We start from the raw sequence: 18,852 nt of genomic DNA on the forward strand, positions 1-18,852 counted from the left end.
CTCTTAAGTAGGCTGGTGTGGAGGATGATGAGTGCCGACAGCTGGGTCCAATTAGGAGGCGGAGTGGGAGCACAAGTGCACCATGACAATATTCTTATTAAAGCTGTTTTTGTACATGTATTATCATCTTAGAAAAGGTCAGTGCAGTTCTATTTCGTTTTTGTATTTTCTGCTTTTGCTTGAAATTTAAGGATAATTAGTAAAAATGACTTTTCCTAACATCTACACACAACTGAACCAAAATTAGTGAACAGAACAAAGAAGAAACTATAATTACATGGTTGATATGTGAATTGTAACAGAAAACATTTTTTCATTATTACAGAAAAAGTTAAATAAGTATGTTGCTGTAACTGGTTTTCACATTTTATATATTTTTTAATTCTTGTAAGTTTTAGTGCTTAAAGGTTAAGCTGGATTCATTCAGTTAAAGGGCAGAAAGTTGCAGTTATAATCTGGATCAGAAGGATTTGTTACCCAGGAGCGTGGATCATAAAATAAGGATGCTGACTTTGCTAAACTCCCCCAAAAAGAGGGGATTTGGCTTCCAGCATGCTCCTCCTCTCTGATTGGATGGAGGCAGGCCTCTTTTTTTCCATTCGGAGTTCACTCAGTTATGCTAAAGACTAGAAAATAAATTGTTTTTGGACTTTTTCTTCAAACTTTAAATTAACTCTGCAATCACATACAATAGTGAGGGTAGAGACCATACATGTATTTTTAGCTGTAAAGATTTATTGCTTCACTTGCATATCAACAAAAAACGTTTTTTGTTTTTTTTAATAAAGATGATGTGATAAAAAAAAAATCATGCACAAATAATATGGTAGTGGAAAAAAATAAAAAATGTTTGGTAACACTTTAGATGAGATGCTTCAAAACACTCAATATACTATTGATAAAGATAGTTAATACATTTGTTAAGTTTTAGGCAGTTTATTAATATGACCTTTGTAGACAATGGTCTCACAATAGATGTTAATGTATCTTAATAATTATGTTAGTGAACCAAATAAGGTTCATTAACATAATTATAAAGATACATTGTCTTACTAACACCCTACAAGCATTAATAATGTTTTTAGAATGCGTTATCAAAGCTTTATTAAGTGTTACCAAATTTTCACGACAAGAATGTTTATTACAAATAAAAATTATGCTCAGAAAATTGTGATTATTACTAATCCCATAATTAAAACCTACATTTCAACAATGATTCATTTCATTTTTTTAAATGGTTGGTTCATTTTAAATTATGTGATCCACTGACCTAAAGTCAATCTAGGAGATCTTAGCCAAAAACTTCAACCAGTGTGACTCAGAAATAAATACCTGGTACTGAAAAATGCATATTTCTTGCAAGAAAACAAGTGTAAATTAAATATGTGTACAAACAAACAAGTAAACAAGAATTAATGGGAAATCCATTCATATTTTAGCTTCATCAAGTTCAGCCTACTGTTGGTTTTCCACATCAAAATAATACAAACTGAACATGTGACCACACTTTATGGTCACATCACATGACTTTGCAGAATTCAAAGTATTTTCACACATGAGGCTGTAATGATGTCATGTGTGATGGCACAAAAATAAATAAAATAAACCTACCATGTCTCAATCCAAATGGTAAATTTCCATAATTAATCAAATCAATTCATTTAATTTTGAAACAATGACATGATGGTGTCAGTCAATTCAATTGACCTCAAACAGATCGATCTGGTTGAATAAAGCAACTCACAGATTCGTCATTACATCCCTATAATTTTCTAAACCATGCTGTGCATGTGGAGATAAATAATAATAACTTTCCATGATTTGGTTCACACCCTAATTCTTAGGCCATTTTTTTTCTTTTTTTGGTTCATTAAAAGATCTTTTGTATTACAAAACAACAAAACACCCCAAAAAAATCAGAATTTTTATTTTTATTTTTTTGCTAATAAGCAAATAACTTTTTACTTGGCTTAAATTAGGCCAGGTGTAAAGTAATAAATAATAAACCCTTCCTATACTTGTTTGATACTTTCATCTTAAACATAGTGGTTTGTAGTAGGGGTTCCCCAAGATTCAGTTCAATAGTGTAACAAACTGTTCAGTTTTAGACCAAGAAATTTGCCATCCCTAGTAGTTGTTGTCTTCTATGAATGCTTATCCAGTATAGAAATTTCATAGAGACCTAAAAGCAATCTAAGACGCAGGAGCTCACATTAGCAAACATTAGGCTCATGGATGAACCGTCTAATGAATGCACAGGTCTCTGGGGCTCGCATCACCTGAAGTCTAGCCAGTAATTTGTTGCATGTGACCTTTCAGTGATTAATGCAGGCCCAGCGTACTTGTGTCAACCTCTTGGTCCGACTGACACAAGGTCCCGCCGCTTGCTGACTTGCACATGCCCTGACATTACCAGCCAGGCCCTCTGGAATAAGAGCCTTGAACATTATGTATGGAACATCATATTTACTCCGGGGTTCACTAACTCTCAAAGGAATACATGCCTGTTGAGTTTCAGGATCATTTCACTGCTGAGATTTGAAATCAATGAGTGGAGATTAATCTCAGAAGGAAATATGTATCTCCTTTAACCAAAGAATATCAGCTGAAACAAAAAAAACTACAAGTGCATGTTTGTACTCCATGAATAATGCCACTCTGTCTTTGACAATTAGATGCATCATTGCATTCAGTAACAGGTCTATGATTAAATGTAAATGTCCACAGTGGCAGGAGCAGGAATCTATTCTAATGGGATTCATTGCAGCCTGATCTGCTGCATCTGTAGTAAAGCATGTTTGTCTTTTTCTCTCACACATAGAGACAAATATATAATCCATATCCATCAGCCTGACCTGGTAGAGTGTGACAGACCAAACTGTCTGGGCATTATGTCAAGCTCCTCATGTGATAACAGTTTTTGTTGTTAAAACTAGCAATGTTTTTTTTTTTTTTTTTTTTATGAAAAAGTTATTTTTGTCGACACTTTGACCACCTACAATCTGATGTCTTAATTGAGCATAAAAATACCTGTAACTCCAAACTTTGTTTGCAACATGTAAAAAAACCAGACGGTTACCGCTAGAACCAACGTTACTGTGACAATGCTAATTCCCAACCTTGTTAGTAACACCTAGAAAAAAACTCTGATAATGCTACACGTTAGCCATGTTAGCATACAACAACTACAAGAAGAATTTAATCATCCATTTAGAAAAGACATTGTTTTGCTGGGGTTTTAAGCAACAGTTTAGCCCCTTTTTTGCTTATAGTCTTGGGTGAGTTATACACACAATCAACATTTAAAAATATGTTTTTAAAATAACTATTATGCCCTCTGGTTGAGAAGGTTAATGATCAGTCAGGCAACAAACACTTTATCCCTGAAAACTTGTCCAAGATGCTTGAAGTTGTTGCCATCAAGCAGACAATCGAGTCCCTCCACCAGAGAAAAAACAAAAAGAAGAAATCTCAAAAAAAGGGGAAAAAAAGCAAAAACTGCTTTAAATACTTCAAAATGTACTGTGTTGTCTGTTTATTGTTTTATAACTACAATATTTTAGGAGTGTTACTTTAATTGAGCATGGTTTTGTTGTTTTAAATGTACATTTCTGTTTTGAATTGCAATAATTGCTGAAATGTGTGAGGCTATTTCTTCTTCTAAACATTTTTCATCTTTGAGCCAAGCGACAGATCATGATGGGAGTCCACAGCAATCTGATCTTTGCAAACATGGCACACTACAAGACAGACAGGAAATAAAGGAAAGCCTTTTACCTCCTCTGACTATGATGTTGAGTGTGGATCTTGGCAAGCACATGCTGGACTCCCTCGCATCTCCATCCATTTAAGTACCGGTTTGATAGAATTGATTTGATGGCTTTTCTGCTCCATCTCTATATAGTTGACTGAATGTGTGAAACTGTGATTTCCTTCTGTGGATTTTAGAAGTGTTTTCCTTTAGCAGCTTCAATGGTGATGAATATTTCAATGATCCAACAGTTTTTTTAGTGGCTTATATTGTTGTGAAGAAAGAAATAATGAAAAAAAAATCACATCAGTAAGTGAAGAGTTTTTTTTTTATGTAAATGAGACCTTTCTGATGCATCAGCATGAAGCAGCATCCCACTCCTATTGATTTCCTTTATTGACAGTACCCTTGTGATCTCATTCTGTCCCCTGAGGAAAGATCACCATCAGTATGCATGGAAATTCTGCTTCATATGGATGACTCTAACTCAGATGACGCTGCAACACTTTTTTGTTTGGTAGCAGGATGTACAATGAGTCCAAAAAGTATTTTTCTAGATCTGCAGTTTGTCAGTATTTGACAAGAGGTCTGCAATGCTCATCATAGGTTTATTTATGTGAGAGATAGAATGTAAACAAAAAAAAACCCAAATCCACGATATTTAGATAATTTATTTGTATAACTGTGCAGAAAATAAGAGATTAGTTCACAAACAAGCAATAATTTAGTCCCTTCCAGACCTGTTACTGTCAGGGCTTGGACTTCCAGTTCCACCTCCAACCACCAGAGGGAGCCCACTCTGGAGTATTAACCTTCCCTGCTACTTCTTCACTCCATCTACCATCTACACTCTCTCCATATCATCACCGGCTGTTTCTCATCATCCTCACCGTTCAGACTTTGCTCCTTGCGAAGTATTGTCTAGCAATTACCCAGCAATCCTGAACGGCTCTCTTATATCTGTTGTCCTGCTGTGTTTTGACCTTTGCCTGTCTCTCCCTCCACGGTTTTTGACTCCTGCCTGGCCTGTGACTACATCTTTGTTTTTGTCCTTGCCTGTTTTGGTTGCTATTAAACTTACGTATGGATCCAAACGCCTCCACGTCCTCGTTACAGACATTTCTTTTCTAGGAAGTTCTTCTATTGTCCACTTCTTACCTGTATTAGTGTCACCTGTTTGAACTGATTATCTGTATAAAGACCACCAGACCGCCAGATGGCAACTTCTCTACAATGACCCAGACCAAAGAGCTGTTTGAAGGACACCAACTGATTGTTCTCATGAACCAGACTGGGATGTACAAATCTACAATAAACAAGCAGCTTGATGACAAGAGGTCAGCCATTGGAGAATTTTTATAGCAAATGGAAGAACTGCAAAATTGCTGAAAATCTGACTACTTGTGGCTCCATGTAAGATCTCACCTGGTGGGTTACAAGTAATATCTCTTATGGGGTCCAAGTCAAGTGGAATTTAGAAACAGGAAATTTTAGCTTAAAAGCCTACATTTGATTGTGAGTCAAATTTACTGTCTGTCTGCACACATAAATGTTTCTCTTTTCATGTTAGCGTGTTATTACCAGAGATGAAAGGCCGTTTTATGTGCTGTAATTCTACCATGCCTTATTGTTATGGACATGCACTTAACCTCGAGATTGATTTTGATGTAAAAGAAAACCGCCTGCTTCTAACTGAAACTTTGATTTAAACTAGACTGTAGAAACACAGAAGACAAGAACCTTTCATGTTGAGGTTTTTACACACATTTATTTGGAGTCATCAATGACAACGTTTGTCTCATATCTGTTTTTTCTTTTTTTTTCTTTTGAGGTAAAATATCAAAGCAATATAGAGCCTATAGACAACTTATCACTAAATTAAGTAGAAAGAATTGAAGATACCAAAATACTAATTTATGAGCAAAAATTGGTCATTTGTGCTCAAAAAATGCTAATAAAATGGTAATTTGTGGCCATGAAATACTAATCTGTGCACACAAAGTACTACTTTGTGGCCACAAATAATTAATTTGAGAGGAAACTTTTTTTATATTTTTGTGCACTATATGTAGACCAAATATATTTAAGTTATTCAAGGAAAGAAAATGGTTTGGTTGATTTTTTTTTTTTTTTTTCAAATCCACCAAAAACTACAATTCCCAAACCTTCCAGCTTTGGTTTCATTGAAAAGCCCCCAAAATGTTCTCTGTATTCACCAAAAGGAGGTAATTCAGTGGCATGCAGTGATTGGGAGATATTCAGGTTCAGAAATATCTTCTACAGAAGACAAATTTGCATTCCTGGTAGTCAGGACAATATAAACAATCACATTTGGGAAATATTTCAGCTTTCAACCTTCAAGATTAAATCTAAGAAAGCAAAGTAGCACTAGAAAGTACAGCACATTCTTATTTTCAACTCTTCATATATGGACGTGTGGTTCGGGCCACCTCTGCATCACTTTTTGAAGCTTTGGGTGTCCTTGGGTGACTTGTCGTTCTTTGGATGTGCTGGCAGTTCCTTAACCACAGATGCTAGTCAGGGGTCCTCTGGAAGTGGACCGTACTGGCACCCTAACCCCGGTACCCCAACCCTACTCCTAATTCCATGTCCGGTACCGCGTCCTGAGGGTTGGGGACTCTTCATTTAATGGAAACAGCCAGCAAGTCAAAAAACTAACAGCCATCATTTAAAAAAAGATGAGTTGAGAACACCCAAAACGTTGAAAAAGAACCATACGTCCATATATGACGAGTTGAGAGTGAGAATGTGTAGGAGAGTAAAGCAAAGGAAAATAGAAACTAGTCAGTAAATTTGAATGAATGCATGAATTTGTATTTGAATAGAAACAGATATGAGCCCATAGATGTGCAGCTGCAGAGGCTAATTTACAGCACTTGTCCCTGGATGGGCTTTTGACAATGAGTGATAATAAAATAATAAAAAAAAAAGGTAACTTTATGAGAATGTCAAAGGCTTAAAGGAGTTTAAAATGTGGAGAAACATCAAAGGGATAGAAAGCAGATAAATTTAGCCTGGCGTTGCTGTTACAACCAGGGCTTGGATTGTTTTTCTTAAAAACTGGTTACAGACTTTATTACCACAGGGAGTGAATTCCAGAGTCCTGCTCCTTTAACACAGAGAGCAGATTGAGCAAAAGAGGCTTGACAGAATGATACTTTGCAGTTTTCCACTTTAGACTGCTCTGGTGGATCTATTGCAACTCTCCAACTAAAGAGAAAAAGTCCTTAAAAGTTTAGGTGACAGTTCATTAAGACACTTAAAAAATCCTTTCTAAAAAGCTAAAATTAATAAAATTTAGTATTTTAATTAAATGTTGCAGTGATGGAAATTATTTTTTTTTCTCCTGTCCCTGATTTGCAAGCACGATTTTTTTTTTTTTTTACGTTTTATAGCCATGGTGCCAAAACAAATGCAAACATATCTCCTTTACTTCTAGTATGTGATCTTGCTTCTCTAAAATTTTCATTTCTTCACTTCTCACTTCCACCAACTTGTTCATAAACAGTTTATTGATTTAATCCTTGCATGGATGCATAGATTTTTCATTTTTCCCTCATAGCTTTACTCGTCTAAAAAGCCACTTTGTTTGGCGCTAGCAGGACTCTTTGACTAACTCGAGTCAGACTGAAGCCACTGTAACGACGCAAGACCACTTTTCTCTGCAGAAGAATCAGTAGATCACTCTTGTATAGTATTGCATATTAGAGCGAAACAGCTTTTTTCCACTTCAGAATCTGCTTTAATTACATCAATTGTATGAACGGTTGAAGAGTTACGATAGTTGAAAGAACGTTTGCACTAACTTGTGACCATTGTTTCAAACTACAAATTATAATTTTATATCTTTTGAGGGGTTTGCCACTTGAAGTGAATCTGACTGTATTGTTTATGTCCAGATAAATAAGGATGTCTGACAGATTTACACCTGTTTGGTAGTCCATCCATTCCAATCTGAGTGGTGTAAATAAGGGGAAAGGACACACCACACAAAGTTATCTCCGCCCACCTCAACATGTGGAAAATGACTGATTGAAAGGGAAAAACGGCTCTTCATAAAACCACGCGCCTATCAATGGACACAAGTCCATTCCCATCCTTCTGAAGTTTTTCTCTTCACATAACAAACAGATCATTTCTAGATGATTAGCTCCATTAAAACTGTTTCTATTACAACTTATCCTTCATATGCAGAAGTTAGATCCACTTTATTTCCTCAGATCTTGACTGTTTTCATAAACAACTGATAAAAGTTAGATGAGTTCCATGTCGGAGGCAGGTGTAGACCAGAATGACAGAGATAAATACTGTGGAGTAACAAACCCACTCAAGACACCGTGGTTCTATATTTGGGTTTTGGGCTGTTTAGTACCATGGGATTGGATACCTTTTAATCAGACTCTTTCCTCAGCAGGAGCCCTTCACCATTCATCATCTGCAGGCAGCTGAACAGAAATGAGCTCTGCAAGAAACTCTGTAGAATTCATAGATTTTATTTTATTTTTTTACCTCTTTGCCTTTTTCTCTACATCAGGGATTGCAAACAGTCAAATAAGCAAATTGGAATCAGAGAACATGTACTGAAGTTGGGATCTTTGATCAGAAGAGGGACAGAGATGAGCAGATGGAGACCCCTATGTTTTATTGCTTAAACAACATTTGGCAACCTCCAGTATCACATGAACCAGCTGCCATCTGGTGCCAGAACTATCAAGTGTTTTTTCCCCACAAGACACATTACAAAGTTCTTCCAAGAACAAATAAAAAATCATGCTTTAGCTTTAGCAGTAATTTGGTGAAACAGCATTTAAAAATGTTCCGTTTGAAGTTAAAAAAAAGAATGACAAGCTTGTAAATCAAACAAAAAAAAGTCCAGTCCTGTTTTATAAAAGGATGCTGCTCCAGTTCCTCATCGTCATTCTGCTGGAGATGATTAAAAATCTCCAAAAGTGACAGAAACATCTGTTGATAAAGATAATAATAATAAAACAGCAGTCAACATTTCTGAGGAAAATGAAGCTGCTTGTGTGTTGCTCTTGATTAACTGGAGTTGTTTATAGGGGAAGTCAAATCCACTGTGGCAGAACGATGTAATCCTGGAATCCTAATCATCTGTGTATTATTCTGAGATACATTTTGCATGTCGTAAGAGCCACATTTTAATGAACTGAGACACTTTGGTGGCATCGAGGTGGAAAAAAATTAGCTTCGTTGAACAAGGCCAAGAACATTCATTTACAATATGTTAATTCTGTGTTTCACCAATTAGCCGTTTGCTCTTAAAATAAAAAACTCCAAGGATAAATACAAAAAGATGGCTAGTTACTGAACAAAAACAGTTTTTGTGCAACATTTTATCTCAAACAGGGCTGTAACAAAAGGTGCTGCCATGACTTTTCAGCAATTACAAAAAAAAAAAAAAAAACCTAAGTAAATAATAAATAGTTTATGGTATTCACACATATTTACGTGCAACCAAGCACAAAACCTAATGGAAATTCATGACATAAATTAGCTGTGTTTCCTTTACATATATGCCCAAAACTTTATTGAAATTCTTGAAATGTTGAAAAAACAAAATTTCGCAATTACCCTGTTTCCATTAAATCATATGCAAATAAAGACAAACCAACTCACGCAATAAGTCATTAAAAAGCACAGTGATGGATGTGAAAAATACTTTGATTTACATCAGATATGTTCAAATTTCTGCCATGGCACTCACGCTCATCATCATCATCAAAGGAGACGTCGGCATTTTATTTAGACCATGGAGCAGCAAGCTCCTTAAACGTGGGAGTGGCCACAGATGAAGAGATTTTGTGAAGTCATAGTTGGTGATTTCAGAGAAGAGCTGTGGGTCCAACAATTCTGCATGACACGCTCAACTTTTGATGAGCTGTGTGATGCTGTGGGACCTCTGGTGGCGCCCACAAAGAATGTGGTTGTTCATCATGTGACGCATTTAATTAAATGTAATTGTTTTCATTGCAGTTTTGTGAAATATGTCAATATTAATATGCATCAAAAATAATCTCCTCTAGGCACAAAAATATTTTTTCAATGAGTGTAATTTTTTTTTCCGAAATTGTGGTGTTTGCAAATCCAATTTGTGCAATTTCAGTCAATGGAAACACAGCTTTGTTCCATTACATATTGAAGTGCATCCAAGGCTAAATGATGTTGTTACTCGCATGTTAACCGAACCTTAACCGTAACCTTAACCCTTCCTCAAGTTCCTGTGCCGCACAGAATTAGCAGAATAATGTGTGAATAGTTAATTTCATAAGAAATACAGTCTCCCATAGTATAAAGTTGTAGAACTACTGTATTTTCTGCCTAGTAGGGCGTACTGTCAATCAAGGCCGGCCCTGGGCTGCATAACGCCCTAGCCAAACCGTGAGTATTTATCAACCAAATGGGGGAGGGGATTTCCAACCAATTTTTATGATCTTAAAGCTGACCCCGAGGGCTTGTTTTGCTGCCTTTACATCCTTAAAGTTTTAAAGAAGCACTAACAACCCCTCCCCCCCTACACAAGCACACACACCTAGCTTAGACAGGGGGCTGCATCAGGCAAAATAATTGATTATGTCAAACTTTTCAGTTATTTTATTTAGAGTTTTATTTATTACCTTTTTTTAACATGTTGCACGAAATGAGTGGTGTGTTAAACTGCAAAAAAATAAATAAATAAACATTGCAACTCGGCGCCCCCTCAAGCAGTTGGCACAATAGGCGTCCGCCTAGGTCGCCTATGCCCAGGGCTGGCCCTGCCGTCAATGAATGGTCTATTTTCAAAAGTTTGACAGACAAAAGCAACATTAAACAAATAAACAATCACATAAAATCAGAGATAAGTCTATTGATCAGTTGAACTTAATTGACTTAATTCTCAGTATTTCTAGAACTGCTTTGTAGAACACTACATGTTAGAAGAGTTAGCTGCATTAGCATATTCGCAACACCTGAAATGCCCAAGTTTGTTAACAACATGTAAAAAACAGACTGAAAGCACTAAAACTGTCTAACTCTCAGCTTTGTTAGCAACTCGTACAAAAACACAGTCAAACACCACTAGCCTACATATTAGCTCCGTTAGCTAATTCACATTATACCATGGTCTGGGTGAATACTCGATTCTGATTGGCTGCTGGGTGTGCATTAAAAACTGATAATGCACAGTAATAACGCACACCTAAAAAAGAAGCTCCGGTCACACAGACCAAACGTTCGATATCACTGCGCAGGCTTCTTTAAAACACATTTTTCCTTCATCGTCTGGACAAAACAAGCAGTAATGGATGGACTTTCTCTCTGAACTGATGATTTATTTAACTTATTGTAGCGATCAGCATTTATATTTCTTCTCCTTTTGTAAGGTAAATTAATTTTGACAAATTGGTTATTCTCCTTCTAATAAAACACCACTCGACATGAAAAGTGTAGTCTTCTGTTTCACCACAAGAGGGAGTTTCTGCTTTTAGAGCAGCTCAGAAGAACGAACCTGCCGTGAAATGAAACACAGACAGAAGCTGAATATGTTCTAGCTGCTCGCTGAAGGATTAATGTCAGAAACAGAAGAAAAATATCCTAATTTGTCCGGGTCTTTCTTTCAAAACAGCGACACTTTACCGCTGCAGCTGAGGTCTGTAACGGCTTCAGGCTTCATGCCGTGTTCCATGTCATCGTGACAACAAGCCGCATCACAGATCCAATAGTCCGCTTTTTTTGAAAAGATGAGCTAAACCAAATAAATAACAAGAATAAATTACTAAATATTGTTTGAATGTTTATTTATTTTTTAAATGACCATGGTATAAGCGGGATAATAAGAGTGCATTATGAGAAATTAACGCTTCGCGTCGGACGGTTTAGGCCTCCGCGTCGTGCGTTAATTTCTCATAACACACACTTCGTTGGGTATTATCCCTTACGTAATACACCCACTTTAAAAAATTTATTCTTTTTCAACTGTGCTTTAGATTTAAATCTTAGTTTGTTTTAATTTTTTTAAGTCATCGTAATTAAATTGTCAAGTGTCTTTGACGTATTTAGTTAGTTCTTCCATACTTATGGTCAATACATATTGAAAGCAAGATGAAACAAATGACAAAAAATGAAAGCTGTCATGCAAATTAGAGGAGGAGTTTCATGGATCCTGGGGAAAACAACAGAACACAATGGGAACAAAAAAAAAAACTAACAACTTAGAAATAAGCATGACAGCAGAATGTTTGGGTTGGAAAGAAGCTCAAACACCAGATCATGGAGCTCAAAGATGAAGTTGAGTTCTGCTTTCCACAGCTCCTCAACATTTCCTGCAGGAAGCCAAGACTTCACTGGACCAAAGCTTTCTTTCTCAACACCGTTCTCTCCATCATTTCTATTATCACTGTAGTTCTGAACCTGCTTGTCATCATTGCAGTCTCCCACTTTAGGTTAGATTTGTTTCATAACTCTCACAGTTTAGGTTTTATAAATGTCTAATTTTGCTTCTTTTCAGTAGATAATATAATGTGTTTTATGTGTAATGAATTTCCATCTTTTTCCTTCCAGGCAGCTGCACTCTCCCACTAACATCATCCTCCTCTCTCTGGCTGTCTCAGATTTTCTCGTGGGGCTTCTGTTGTTGCCGTTAGAAATTTACAGAAACACATCTTGCTGGTTTCTTGGGGAAATCATGTGTGCTGTTTATTATTATCTTGCCTGTTATATTCCATATACTTCAATTGGTAACATTATTTTAATATCAGTTGATCGTTATGTGGCCATTTGTCAACCTCTGCATTATCCCACCAGAATCACTACAGTGAGGGTCAAAACGTGTGTTTGTCTGTGTTGGCTCTGCTATGGTCTGTACAGCCTGTATAGCATAATTTATATTAAGGATCAAATCCATCGACTTTTTGAACCTGGTAAGCACGACTTATGTTTTGGACAATGTTCTGTCACTTTCACCTATGTTACAGGAGTGGCTGATCTCATTTTAACTTTTGTTCTTCCAGTTACAGTCATTGTAGTTCTGTACATGAAAATATTTGTGGTTATTGTCAATCAGGCTCGTTCCATGCGCTCTCATGTGAAATGTGCCGCTTTTCAGCATCCAGTGACATTAAAAGCAAAGAAATCAGAGCTGAAAGCAGCCAGAACTCTTGGTGTTCTCGTCTTGACCTATTTGTTGTGTTACTGCCCGTCATATTGTTCAGTTTTCGTAGGAATGGATATTTTATCTGTATATTTACTTATTGTTCTTTTTTATTTCAATTCCTGTCTAAACCCAGTTATCTACACTTTATTTTACTCCTGGTTTAGAAAAGCTGTTAAAATCATCATTACTCTGCAGATACTGAAGCCTGACTCCCGTGAGACAAACATGCTTTAGAATCTGAGAACAAAGCCGCCTAGTGATCCGCAAAGGAATTTTGTCATTCATTAAATAAACTTAGCCCGCGGGAAAGTATTGATATATTTTTGGTAAAAACCTCAAAGACATTAAAGAAAGAGTTTTTGTGTTCATCTTTAACCCTTGTTTTTTTATTAGGCTTATACCATCATTTTCGAATGCCTTTCAGAGTAAACTATTGGGACATGAAAGAACATATAGTTTATAAAATACGAGTTGTTTTTGTGAACTCTTTTTCTACACCAAAAGAACATGCCTTCATTTTTGAGGCTTCACCTTTCGCTCCTTGTGGTTATTGCCCATTTCAGGATTTCAACCTAAAGCTGGTCCAGCATGTTTGTGTTTCTCTCACAAAAACAAACATTCAGTTTTTGCAAAGATGGATGTGCATATTGTGTATCTGCCTTTAATAGCCTCAGGCTTCATAGACAGAATGCTGACAGTTAATAGGGTAAGTGTGCTGTGAATTTTAGTCAAGACATACAAACAACACCAAATGAACATTGCAGGATTTATTTAAGTGATTGGATTATATTCTGATGAGCAATGGTTGTGAACGTTTCTGTTCTTCTTGAAGCATCATCACACTTTGTGTGCAACTTTCTGTGCATCTTTCTGTCTCTGCTCAATAATAAAACCAGTTCTTCTAATTGTCACCTGCTTTCACCTTAACAAAAAAAATAATTTTCCTTGTAGCTTCTTCTTCCGTAGCCGTCTTCTCAATATCCACCATCTGCTTGCACAATTCTCAGATTGTCGATGTTTTAGGATCCACCTTAAATGTTTTACAGGTTCCTCACAAGACGTTTTTTTGGCGTACGCCAATACATAAAGTTTAAGAGCTTAATCAAAGTGCAGCGCAGACTTTTCCTGAAAGGAGATGTTCTCTCTTGTCTATGTCACCTTGTGTGAAGCCGCTCGTTCTCGTGGGTCAGGACGGGCTGCTGCTCAAGCTTAAGTTTAACAAATCAAAATACAGCTTTGGAGTTCTTTATACTGAAGGATTAACAGCATAATACACTTAAAGGGGCCATACCATGATCTTCCTAAGCCTTTCAGAGTGAACTATATCCATATACCGTCTATGATAACATCATATATTTCAATAAGGAGAGGGTTGCACAGTGGCGCAGTGGTTAGCGCTCTTGCCTCACAGCAAGAAGGCCCCAGTTCAAATCCTGGCTGGGGGAATCTGAAAAACATCAACTGGGACCTTTCTGTGTGGAGTTTGCATGTTCTCCCCGTGCATGCGTGGGTTTTCACCGGGGACTCCGGCTTCCTCCCACCGTCCAAAAACATGCTTCATAGGTTAATTGGTGACTCTAAGTTGCCCCTAGGTGTGGATGTGAGAGTGAATGTGTGTGTGATTGAGGCCCTGTGACAGACTGGCGACCTGTCCAGGGTGAACCCCGCCTTCGCCCTTCAATAGCCGGGTTAGGCTCTGGATCAATAAGGAGAGAGAACTCTTAGTGGAATTGAAGATTTAATTTATAGGTTAACTGAGACAGACTGGCGACCTGTCCAGGGTGAACCCCGCCTTCGCCCTTCAGTAGCCGGGATAGGCTCCGGCACCCCGCGACCCCGACAGGGACAAAGCGGTCAAGAAAATGGATGGATGGATGGATGGATGGATTGATAGGTTAAATCAAATGAATTTCTCTTTTGCGGTTGGGCTATGGGCTTGAGCAATCTTGCTTATGATGAAAACCTTAGGCCAAGTGAAGAAACCCCAGCACGAAGCAGACTGGATGAGTAGGAAGAGACAAGCGGACGAGCCGGAGGAACACTTGGACCAGGCGAAGAGACACAGAGCCCAGACACTGATGGTGGTCAGCAGGGCACTCTGATTGAAGAGCCAGGAGGAGAATGGGGTGGAGGTGGGCTGTCTGGAATGTCTGGAATGCAGAAGAAAACAAAACTTTTACTGTATTTAAAGGCAGTGATTGGTTGTGAAAAAAGTGAGTACTTCAGCTATTGACTCCCAGTGTATACCAATTATGATGTGAAGAGTGACGATGAACACCTGTATGCTTTAGAAGAAGTAATCTTCCTTATTGAAATTACGCTGAAGCTTCACTTTAATAAGGAGAGAACTTGTAGTGGAATTGAAGATTTAATTGAGAGGCTGAATCACATGAATTTCTGTTGGCGGTTGGGCTCTGGCCTGGAACAATCTTGCTTACGATGAAGACCTTGGGCCAAGAAGAGAAGAGAAGATACCGCCAAAAATTGGGAAAGACACAGTGAATTCATCAACAGTTACTTTTAAAGTAGTGCTTTCTTTCTCCAAGAGTTGTCTATTCCACGGTCTGGTCCGGCTGATGCCAAAAATTGAGGGCCAGAGCCGGAAGATGAGTCTATGACAAACAGGGTGACTCAGATTATGGATAGAAAGGTCCAGCTCAACCTCCGCCTCCATGTCAGATACGTGTGGACGTGATCAGGTTTGGTTCTGCAAACAATCAGGAAATTTTTGATGCTATAGGCGGTCTGCTGGGGAACATAAAAGTGTTGCTTGATGCATTTTGATTTACAAACAGTAGAGTCAGTGCGGAGGTCTGCGACACCCGTTACTGGGATGTGCAGCAGGGGCGGTGGGTACCCAATGCCACTGTGGGACACCGACATCAGTTTGTGCACCTGCTAGACCATAGGTGTCAAACTCTGGCCCGCAGTGTAATTATGTTTGGCCCGCAAGGCAATTTCAAATTAATATTAGAGCTGCCCCGCCGGTATTATACGGTGGCAGTGCTATAACACTGCATTCACCGCTTATAATACAAATCCCATAATGCTCTGCTATGGTTGCGGTCTTGGATGTAGGAAGGGAGTGATCCATCTTCTTACACAATCCTTCGGCTGACTTTGATGTCCAGAAAATATGATTTGAACAGCTTAGTAATCCGTTCCCAGTTGATGTGGAAAAGCACCAACCAACCTCCAAATGGAGCTGATTGAACTCCAGTGTGATGAAACACTGAAGTCAAAGTTTGATGCTGTTGGGGCAGAAAAGTTTCCACAGTTCATCCCTGACACAATATCTCAGCTCTGCACCGAAGAAAAAAATATCTTTCCATGTTTGGTAGCACTTATTTATGTGAGCAACTTTTCTCCTCAATGAGATGACTAAAACGTCTCACTGACTGACTGAGTGATTGAGGCCCTGCAACGGAGTGGCGACCTGTCCAGGGTGTACCCCGCCTTCGCCCATCAGCAGCCGGGATAGGCTCCGGCAACCCCGCAACCCCGAAAGGGAAGAAGCGGTCAGGAAAATGGATGGATGATGGATGGATGGTTTTGCAGGCCTGCACTTTAAAGTTATATAAGCCTTGGTTGTTCAATATTCAACGTTAAATCAAAACTTGTTTGGAACCATATTAAAAGGTTCATTTGTTCAACCTTGGCCCGCGGCTTTGTTCATTTTAAAATTTTGGCCCACTCTGTATTTGAGTTTGACACCCCTGGTGTAGATTAACTTCCAATAAAGTAAAACGTGTTTGTGAAATTCAGAAAGTTTGATTGGTAGTTTCATTGGATCAAAATCACATTTTAATAGAAAGTCAATGCCTCCAACTTTGTGACATAAGTATGAAAGAATAGAAAACCAGTGTGAATACTTGTTTTTAATAAAGTTCATCCATTCATCACCTCAAAATCTATAACATTTATCCCTCTCTCCTCAATTGGTTTAACTGTCATTTTCTCTAATTAGGTGTTGTTTATTATTTCAAATAAAGTCAAATTTGCTGACATGTCTACTTACCTTTTGAGTTTTACTTCCTGGGTCAAAGGATCTGAACTCTGGTTTTGGTAGGCTATTATGGTCCCAGAGTTGTTACTGAAGTCTCAGCTGGTTTCCTGCTGTAAAATAAATGTCAACCATTTTCATCCAGACCGTCTAGAGTTTTTTTTTTTTTTTTTTTGCCTCAGACCTGTCAGTTGCTATGCATGTATATGTATGTGTATATGTGTGTGTGTTTGTTTTCACCACACCATGGGGACATTAACCTGACTAAATGCATACATTTGGGGACTTGTCATGCAGTGGTGACCTAACTCAGTTGAGGTCCTCATGGACAAACCGATTCTGATAGGTGCAGAACAATGTGTAGACCCCCCACCCTAATGTTTTTTGGAAGTCCCTGTGAGAATGAGAGTCATTTAAAGTCAAAATTGTGTGTGGGTGTAGGTGTGTGTTGGTAAAGGGCCCTGTGGTAACACTGGGTATTGCAGTGCCCACGAAGCAAGGTGTTTTGTGAGTGTGCATGGCATGGCCTCACTCACCACTGACCCCTAGTGGTTACTCAAAGTATAATAGTTTAAAATGTATTTTAATCTGATTTAACCATTTATTGCAGTAATATAAATTAGTTATTTAAAAATAAATATCAATAATCTGATGTGATGATTGTGAAAACACATTTGAATGGATTTTTTTTACTTTATATTAAAACTTGAAATTATTTGGTTCTTTCAAAAAATAAATATAACATATTATATTAATGAAAAACAGCTTTCAATATATTTTAGTTAGCTTTTTTCCCTTTTATTACACAGAAGAACCAAAATAAAGGATATCCATATCCTAAACAGATTTTGGAGAGAGAGTGGACAAAGCGTTTGTGTTGGTCATAACCCCAGAGTAGAAATGACTCTGATTGGAAGATAAGATGTGTCATTCAGCATGTGGTTAGAGATGAACAGAGGTCCCGGTCAGCAAATCTGAGCTCTGAGTTTGTCACAGAGGGAGAGTTTGTGTAGCTGTTGGCGGCTAACAAGCTAATCAGGGTTATTTCCGTTCAATCTACTTCCAGTTGGCAAAGCTTCATGAAACTCAGCCTGTTACAAACACCCACTGATGATCTGTGGCCTTATGTGGCTGCAGCTTTAATTGTCTGAGAGTTATTAGTGAAACAGAGTAACTCAGTAAGCTTGAGGCCCACAGCCTGAAAACCTTCTTTTGGGGGACTGCGAAGCCAAATGATACTGCAGGTACATCAAACTTGAGAGACTCCAAGCTCAGGATGGTGCATCATAATCGGCAGATGCTAGGCTGTGAGTTTGGGACTCCTTGGTTAAAGCATTGCTGTGGAAACCCCCTGCACACCTGTTTTGGACCTACAAAAATCTAAGTGTGAAAAGCTAGTCAAAAATGCTTTGCTTTGGCAAAGAGAGGTCATTTTTGAATATGTTGCATGTTCTAACCCCCAATAAAAAAAAAAAAAATCATTGTTGTTTGTTGCTAGCTTGATGCTAATGCTAACTCCGTAACTGAGCGTGCCAGCAATGTCACATTTGGTCAGCCTCTTAAGCACCTGAAGATCTCACAATGCTGTGTGATGTTTTGCTATTTCCAAACAAAATTAGCCCTGAAGTGCACCCCCAAATACCTGTGAAGGCCGAAGTTGCAGGTGACGCCAACCTAAGCACTGTGACGCTGTGTCCAATTAAGGCAAAACCGATGTCCCCTGGCTTGTACTGGCTCCCCGGACAACATATTACAGTTTGGGTGTGAGGCAACTCCCAGAAATGTCTCATCTCAGATGCGTAAACACACACAGACATTTATGTGCTTGGGTAAAAGTTGATTTATTTTTATGTGTGGAAACACACATTTATATATCCATACAAGTATGCTTACATGTCCAATAATAAAAAGATATATAAATACTAG

General features: G+C 38.0%; 1 protein-coding gene across 1 annotated transcript; it reads left to right on the forward strand.

Annotated features, from left to right (window-relative positions):
* The first annotated feature begins 12,040 nt into the window (after nucleotides 1–12,040).
* Nucleotides 12,041–15,025, forward strand: LOC112155208 (trace amine-associated receptor 4-like). Its single transcript, XM_024286722.1, has 4 exons — nucleotides 12,041–12,213; nucleotides 12,332–12,627; nucleotides 12,991–13,137; nucleotides 14,892–15,025. The coding sequence occupies exons 1-4, from the start codon at nucleotides 12,041–12,043 to the stop codon at nucleotides 15,023–15,025; spliced, it is 750 nt and encodes a 249-aa protein (XP_024142490.1).
* Nucleotides 15,026–18,852: the final 3,827 nt, after the last annotated feature.

Source organism: Oryzias melastigma, linkage group LG21, assembly GCF_002922805.2.
Source record: "Oryzias melastigma strain HK-1 linkage group LG21, ASM292280v2, whole genome shotgun sequence".
Taxonomy (NCBI): domain Eukaryota; kingdom Metazoa; phylum Chordata; class Actinopteri; order Beloniformes; family Adrianichthyidae; genus Oryzias; species Oryzias melastigma.

Coding starts and splice junctions, on each gene's coding strand:
- LOC112155208 (XM_024286722.1), top strand. CDS start 12,041: ATGGAGCTCAAAGATGAAGTTGAGTTCTGCTTTCCACAGCTCCTCAAC. Junction 12,214..12,331: donor ATTGCAGTCTCCCACTTTAG/GTTAGATTTGTT, acceptor TTTTCCTTCCAG/GCAGCTGCACTCTCCCACTA. Junction 12,628..12,990: donor TCTGTGTTGGCTCTGCTATG/GTCTGTACAGCC, acceptor CAGTTTTCGTAG/GAATGGATATTTTATCTGTA.